Source organism: Mastomys coucha, unplaced genomic scaffold (assembly GCF_008632895.1).
Source record: "Mastomys coucha isolate ucsf_1 unplaced genomic scaffold, UCSF_Mcou_1 pScaffold5, whole genome shotgun sequence".
NCBI lineage: Eukaryota > Metazoa > Chordata > Mammalia > Rodentia > Muridae > Mastomys > Mastomys coucha.
Genome location: NW_022196911.1, coordinates 65,318,590 through 65,326,204, shown reverse-complemented (window position 1 = coordinate 65,326,204; position 7,615 = coordinate 65,318,590). Strand labels below are relative to the sequence as shown.

The 7,615-nt window shown below is 50.3% G+C and overlaps 1 protein-coding gene across 4 annotated transcripts; it reads right to left on the bottom strand.

The window, feature by feature from the left end:
* Window positions 1–1,669: 1,669 nt before the first annotated feature.
* LOC116077459 (asialoglycoprotein receptor 1) lies at window positions 1,670–5,450 on the bottom strand. 4 transcript variants are annotated; one of them, XM_031352018.1, is made up of 9 exons: window positions 5,433–5,450; window positions 4,638–4,723; window positions 3,503–3,619; window positions 3,284–3,379; window positions 3,130–3,201; window positions 2,649–2,735; window positions 2,410–2,561; window positions 2,228–2,334; window positions 1,670–2,090 (listed from the first exon to the last, which is right to left on the bottom strand). In XM_031352018.1, the coding sequence occupies exons 2-9, from the start codon at window positions 4,702–4,704 to the stop codon at window positions 1,934–1,936; spliced, it is 855 nt and encodes a 284-aa protein (XP_031207878.1). In that variant the 5' UTR covers window positions 4,705–4,723; window positions 5,433–5,450; the 3' UTR covers window positions 1,670–1,933. The 4 variants fall into 4 exon arrangements, with proteins under 4 accessions (XP_031207878.1, XP_031207879.1, XP_031207877.1 ...); XM_031352017.1 differs by lacking the exon at window positions 5,433–5,450 and adding an exon at window positions 5,084–5,217 and having other exon boundaries at window positions 1,676–2,090; XM_031352019.1 differs by lacking the exons at window positions 2,649–2,735; window positions 5,433–5,450 and adding an exon at window positions 5,084–5,217.
* Between the last annotated feature and the right edge of the window lie 2,165 nt (window positions 5,451–7,615).

Genomic DNA, 7,615 nt, shown 5'->3' with positions numbered 1-7,615 from the left:
CCATGAAAAAAATATTAATAACAACCTAGGTACAACATTATCTGACACTAATCCCAGCAATGGGGAGGCGGAGACTGAGGCATGCCTGGGACTTGCTGGCCAACCAGTCTAGCCAGATCCAGCGAGGGGCCCTGCCTCAAAAGTTATAAGGTAGAGAGTAATAGAGAAAGACACTCAAAGTGTCTCCACGCATGACAACATACAAGCACACACACACAACGTGCACTCACAGCTCGCAATGAGTTTATCAAATTCAATCATCCCGTGATAAACCACAAAGCATCTGCATGCGGCCACCATGGAATTTTCCATTAGTCGCTGTTTAAGGGTTTTCTTTTTCCTTCTCTTTCTTTTTTATGGTTATGTAGATGGGCTCATACTGTATGATTATCTTTCAGTTTGCCTCTTTCACATAAGTTCTTTAAATTTTTTTTTTTAAGATTTTTCTTATTTTTAGTCTGTGAGTGTGGGTATGTCTGCATGGGTGTAGGTCATGGTGCATTCAGGGGTGCCTTCAGAGGTGTCAGACCCCTGGATCTGGAGTTGCAAGCTATTGGGGGTGCCAAGCTGCTGAGGGATGCCTGTTGTGGGTGCCAGGAACCCAGCTTGGGATCCCTGGAAGAGCAATCTCTAGCTTTTAAAAATATCATTAACATGATCCACATACAGCAACTATTACTTCAAAGTAAATGATTTGTGTCATATACTGAAGGTGATCTCCTTGTCAAGAGTTCGCCCGAGTTGCTGGTGGCCCCAGCACAGGCCCACAGCAGCCATATCAGGCAGGCAAGAGGAAGGGGAGACTGCTGGAGACCACTGGCGGCCTGAGGACAGGGGAAAAAATTCTCTCGACCTGAAATGACAAATTTTTCCAACAGTGTCTTTTCACATTTCCACATTGAGTTTTCCTCTTGTGACTTCACAGTTCTTCATAGTCCTGATATTAATTACTTGTTATAAATGTGCAACTATTTTACCCAAGTCTAGCCTGGCATTTGTTTCTAATTTTAGATGTCAGATTTGCCAATCTTTTGTGTAGTGGAAAAATATTTTCCTGCATTGTATTTATAAAAATATAGACATATTATATCATTTATGTATATATGTATGTATATGTATATGATTATATATGTTATTTTGTTGTTATTTATGAGCAAACATTTTGCCCTGTTTTGTTAGTAATTCCATGTCTATAAGGTGTCTGTAACTGTCCTCACTCCCACCCTTGGTTATACTAATATAACTTTGCCCTCAAGTGTGTGTGATCCTGAGCTGGGTATTCTCTGCATTTATTCAGTCTACAAAGCACTTTCTGTTTGTTGTGATGAATGTCTCAGGCCACTGTGTTTCATTCCAAGTCTCTGATGCACTCAGCACAGAGTGGGGGCTGCAGCACAGAGTGGGGGCTGCAGCACGGAGTGGGGGCTGCAGTTCCCTGGCGGTCCTGCCTCCAGCAGACAGAGGTCAAAATCATCCCATTTTCCAACTGAGACTTTAGGACAGACTAACTAGCTCACACTGCCGTACCTGTACACAGCGAAGCCAGGCTGCTAGCAGGCTGTGCTAGCCAGAGTTCATTCTGTTTTCACAGCACTGCTGCTGAGCCAAGTCCTTCCTAACACAAGCCAACCCACGCCTGGTTCCTAATCCCCAATGACCAGACAGCTCATGAACCTTTATTTCTCTTCTTTTTACTCTAAAAATCAAGCTGACCCGTAGTGAGCTGCACACTGCACAAAGCATCATGGATTTCAATAAGCACCCCTACCACCAGCAGGCATCACGCGCCATTCCTCAAACACTGCTCTTTACCGGTTCCTTAAAATCCTCCATGAAAGTTCCCAAAGATGGGGAGACCCTTAGGTAGGATCTCCCAATTCTAAGCCTCAGCAGCTCAAGGCATTAAGGAAATCAGTGAGAGAAAGGGAAGATCCTAATTGGCCTTGCCCAACTCTGTCTCACAGACCCAGCGGTAGGGCCTCCTGCAGACGTCGTCATTCCAGCGACCATCATGCGTGATGTGGGCGCAGTCCTCGCCCCCTCCAAGCCCATGTCCGGACCAGTCATCTGGCTGATGTGGTCTCCAGTTCCTAGAGACAGAAGACAGCTGTGAGCCCCAGGAAATCAGACTCTCAGCCATGTTGCAAGCCTTGGGACACAGGCTGGGAGGCCAGGCACCCCAGCCCAGGATGACACAGAGCTTCCCTGCCACACACACAACACTCACTGGAAGCCTTTCTCGTAGTCTGTCTCATCCACCCATCTCCAGGGCCCGTTCTGGTCAGTTAGGCCAATCCAAGTGTTTAAGGGGCCCATGTGCTGCTGGACAAATTTCTGAAGAAAGAAGCCCAGTTGGTGACCTCTCCCACCCACTATCTAGCATCCTGGAAGAACCCAGCACAGCCTCACCTGCTCATCCTGGGAGTTGACCACCACCAGGTGGGCATTCTCCAACTGGCAGTACTTGTCAGCTTCTGTCCAAGACCTCGCAGAGCTGGAGAACCAGTAGCAGCTACCTTCATACTCCACCCAATTGATGGGGCAGCAGGTCCTTTCAGAACCTGAGGTGGGGGATGGGGGGTGAAGGGCTGAGCTGCTACCAGGGTGAGGATGTTCAAGAAAGTAGGACTAGTAACCCCACCCCTCACCATTGCCCTGAAGTGCGGCCATCTGGCAGCTCAAGCTCCGCACATCAGACACTAACTGCTTCACTTGCAGTAGCAATTCGGAGTGATCTGGGGGAGGTGGGGCGGGGGTGGGGGGAGGCAGAAGACAGGAGAGGAGAAGAGGGGAGGGAGAAGAAAGAAATTAGGTGAGTGTGAACACAGGGGAACAACCAATCATCACTGGTCGGCTGGCCAAAACCTCGATCTAGGCTGAGAGATTTGGCCCCTTGTCAGACCCCTTCCCACCCCGACCTCCCCCCTCCTCTCTCTCACCCTCACCCTCTCCCTTCCTTCTTTCTCCCCCTAACCTCTTCCCCCTTGCTCCTCATTTCTTCCTAGCCCTCTCCCTCTCACCTCTCTCCCTCCTTCCCTCTACCCTCTTACTTCTCCCCTTCCTCCTATCCCCTTTCCCTTGCCCTTTCACCCTCACCTTTCCCCCTCACCTCTCCCTCCCATACCTCACCTTCACTCAGATCCTTCTGTTGTTTTTCCAGCTCTGACTCCACAGTCTTCATCTTTCTTCCCACACTACTTCCTAGAGGATAAACATGTTCAAAGTCCTGACAACCCAAGCACCCCCTCACCCAGACCCAGGCCCCAGACCCAGCCCCCCTCACCCTGGATGCTCAGAGCCTTGACCTGGCCCTCAGTGCTCACAGTGAAGTTGCTGAAGTTCTGCCTTAGAGCCAGCAGATCTTCCCGGAGTTGGGAATCTAGGCAAGAGAGGATGCGGGTAGGGAAAAATAAGTTGTCTGTGTCCACCAACCACCACACCCACCGCTCTCTCACACACACTCGAAGTTGCCCCCTTTCTCTGCCTAGCCCTGGCCACCCACTTTGGGATGTGATCACACAGACAACCACCAGCAACAGGATGCTGAGGCTCAAGGAGAGCAGGAAGAGGCGGAATCCAGAGCAGAGTCGCTGCAAAAGCCGTGGAGTGGGAGGCGGCCCTGCAAGAGAGGGTATCAAGAGTTCACTACCCAGACCAATCTAAATTCCGAGGTATTAGGAAGAGCGCAAACTAAGCTCTCCAGTAGACTAATGGGAACCATATAGATTAAGAAATGTGGGACGTGGGCAACCATGCTGGACCTAAAGAAAGATAGGGAAGAAAGGGGGTTATCAGAAGTTCAAAGCTTTGATATGCCCTAGCACTACCGAGGCCCTGAACCTCTACTGCCATCCTGTGGCATAATGTTGCCATTACAGACGATGAACCACGCCTGAGGAGTCACTGCTCCACCAAAGAGTGGGAAAGGTGGGTTTCCTCCTCTTTCCATGAATCCTGTACGTATTCGGTTGCATGCAGGGAGAAAAGCTGAGCCTCTCCCACCAAGGGAGAAGAATAACACTCAGTTCTGTCGGTTGGCATGCGGGCTTTCCCGCTGTTTCCTCTCCTGTGCTCCTTTCCTGCATGAAAGCGCACTAGCCACCTGGGATACCTCACGAGCTCTGTATTTGTTTTTACAGGTGCATAACAGTCCCTGCTCAGAGGACAAAGAAGTAGGGAGAGCAGATGCTTTATCTTCCATCGAACAGAGACCCTCAGCCCCCTCTCCAAGGGTCCCTTAGACCAAACTGATCCTGATCACGCCCCATCCCTACCCCACCCCTACCACATGCACACTGTTGAAACTGAAGAAGAAAGGGGCCTAGCTTCAGGAGGGACTGACAATAAGCTCATGCCCCCAACCTTCAGTAGGCCCCACACCTTGGGTCCACCCACTGCCTGGGGTCTTGAGAAGTGGGTAACCTTGGGAGGAAGCTTAGATGCCTGTCACTGAGGACCCCCACGCTGAACCCGACTTCCCAGCAAGAGTGACTCAGCCCCTGTTTTCTAAGTGTGTGGGACAGAGCTAGGGATCTCCACAGGGAAACGGGAGCTGAATGGGAGTGGCGAAGCCATTGATGCTCTCCTCCAGAGGGGAGCACCCCTCACCTCTCTGAATGAAAGGGAGAACCTCTCACCTCTCCGGAGTTGACGATGGTCATTATCATTGTCCAGGTGCTGGAAATCTTGGTAATCCTTTGTCATGATAGCACTGGACTGGGACCTAGGACAGCCAAGTTTAGAGCTGAGGCCGGGGCTGACAGACTCAGAGCTAGAAAGAGTCCAATTCTCTTTGACATCTGACCAGGTGAACATTCCCTCCTTCTCCCCCACCCCTATCTGCTCCCAAGCTTGACATCCAAAAAAATCTATCCTCTAACTGGGCATGGTGACACATGCTTTTAATCCCAATATTCAGGAAGCAGAGGCCAACCTGGTCTACAGAGTGAGTTCCAGGCTAACCAAGGCTACATCCTGTCTAAGAAAAATCTATCCACTCCCATTTACACATACTCCGCATGTGAACCCCTCCAGCCACTCTCTCTTGGCTGCCACCCATCCCTTCTCCCCCTGCTGTACTTACAGAAGGTCCCTCAGTGCCACAAAGAGCCCAGGCTAAGGAGGGGGCTGAAGCCTGAAGAGCCAGGTGGACAGCCCTGGACAACGGGAGGGGAGGGGACAGGGTCCATCCAGGGCCGATGTGTGTCCGAGCACGCTGAACCTGGCGTCACCAACGCCAGGACTTTGGACCATAAACAGAGGTAGGAATAGACTTGGAACTGGGGAGGTATTGGGAGGAAGGAAGGCATGGTGACCTCTATTCCATTTCTCAGAAAGGGGAGTCTACACGCACGTACGCACGCACGCGTGCACGCACACACGCACGCGCACCACATACACACACGCACGTATGTACCTTCAATACTCTTCACCTTTTTGTGGGTGAGACGGACCTTAAAAGGCTAGGGTACAGTTTGCTGCTTCCACTCAGAGTCCTCCCCCTTTCAGTCCTGAATTTCCCAGAATTGTCCATATCTCCAAATGTCCCTGACCAGGATCAGAGGCACCAACTGATTACCCACTCTTGCCCAATCCTGCCCTCTGCCCTCGGCATTATAATTGCAAGCTGAAGATTCCTGGGGTCTCAGCTCCAGCGCCTCGGCCCTAACCTGACTGGCTCATTCTGTGGTAGTCCTCCAAGCAGCACAGAGCAGCACAGAGGTAACAGGAGGAGCACTTCTCCCCTGGGATCGGGGCCAAGAAATCACTGATTCTACCATGTGCCCCAGGGCTTCAACCTTTCCCATCCCCAGAGAACAACCCATTTTTCGGGCAAGAAAGTTGAGGCCCTGGAAGATATGAGCTTGTCAAGGCCATACTTCACAGAAGAGTGTAGACTAACACCCGGGCAGCCCAACTCAGTGCCCTGTGTGCTTCACTCAGGGCACTCACTCCAGCACTTCACTCAGAATGGAGTCCTCAGCTGTTACACACACCAGGTCCCCCAAGTCCCCAGAGAGGCTTAAACGTGACCCCTCACAGTCCTGAGAGCTTCAGGGAGGCCTGTCGGAACTCAGCCTCTGGCTTGGGAGGAAAGCAATATTCAAAATGTAACAAACAGGCCTCCCGTTAGGTTCCAAAGTGAAAACTGGACTCTATGGCTGTCTACAGCCTGTGAGCTCTTCAGGAAGGCAGCGCTTACATAAATCCAACCACTCTGTGTGTCCTTGTTTGTCTGTGCCCTAAAAATCCTCATGTTTACATGTACTGGGCTTGCTGCCAGTGATTTTGGTGAAAATTGGGCCATTAATTTAACACTCTCTGATTTTGCCACTTACAATCTAGTTTATTCTGGCAAACAAACAGACACAGATCCAGTCTGGATAGTAGTTATACTCATAGAGGTAGGGACTAGCATGGAGCAAGGCAGGGCCCAGGGGTGAGGGAGCACAGAGGCCTAGGGGTGAAGGAGCACCAAGCCTCTTGCTCTCTCTGAATGCTAGTGAGACCTTGGCATTAGCTTGTAAAACTGAAAAATGCCTCTGGGCAGTGGTGGCACACGCCTTTAATCCCAGCACTTGGGAGGCAGAGACAGGCAGATTTCTGAGTTTGAGGCCAGCCTGGTCTACAGAGTGAGTTCCAGAACAGCTGAGGCTACACAGAGAAACCCTGTCTCGAAAAAAAAAAAAGAGAGATACATCTTATAATATGTATTATACACATACTATATATACATATAATATGTAACATATACACATATATGAGAGATCCATCTCATTGGATATGTGTACCAGTCATTTATTGCAAAATAAGCTCCCTACAACCCAGCAACTTAAATAATAAACACAGACCATCTTACTGGAAAGGTTTAAAGTGCAGCTTCAACCATTGCTTCTGACACAGAATCTCTCCTGAAGACACAACCATGATCTCAGTCAGTGCTGTGCTTGTTGAAAGACTGGACTAAGGCTGGAAAATAAACTGCCAAAGTGACTCACTCATACAACAGGCAAATTACTGCTGGCTGATGCTTGGAGTCCTCTGCTCCTCACCCCACAGGCCTGTCCACGAGGCTGCTTGAATGTTCTCACAACATGACTATGGGCCTAGCCTCAGCGAAGCAGCCCATCATTTCCACACCGTCCTCTGGTCTCCCGGGTCAGCCCTCCTCATCGTGGAAAAGAACCACATGCAATGTAAGTCCCAGGAGGCAAGAGGCCCTGGGACCTTCGAGGGGCAAGTGACCACAAACCAGGAAAACTCGTGCTCAGAGAACTCTTACTGATAGGCCTACATGATCAACACATTTAGAGACTGGGTGGCTATACTCCGGGGCATGAAGAGTTGCAAATTGGGCCGGAGATGTCACTTGGTGGTAGAGTTTCCTTGGAAGGTCCAAAGCCTTGGGCTCAATCCCCAGGACTTCAACAAAGGGAAGGGGAAGGTGCAGGCAAGACAGTGTTGAGGCCAGATATCTAAGGGATACAGTGGCCTGGCCTGGGTGTGGAGATTGGGTCAGTCAGAGGGGCTAAATGTTCCAGAGGCAATGAGATTGGTCAGAAGTATGGCTGTATGCCTTGGAAGGGCATATCTCATCCTGGGACTCTCTCTCTCT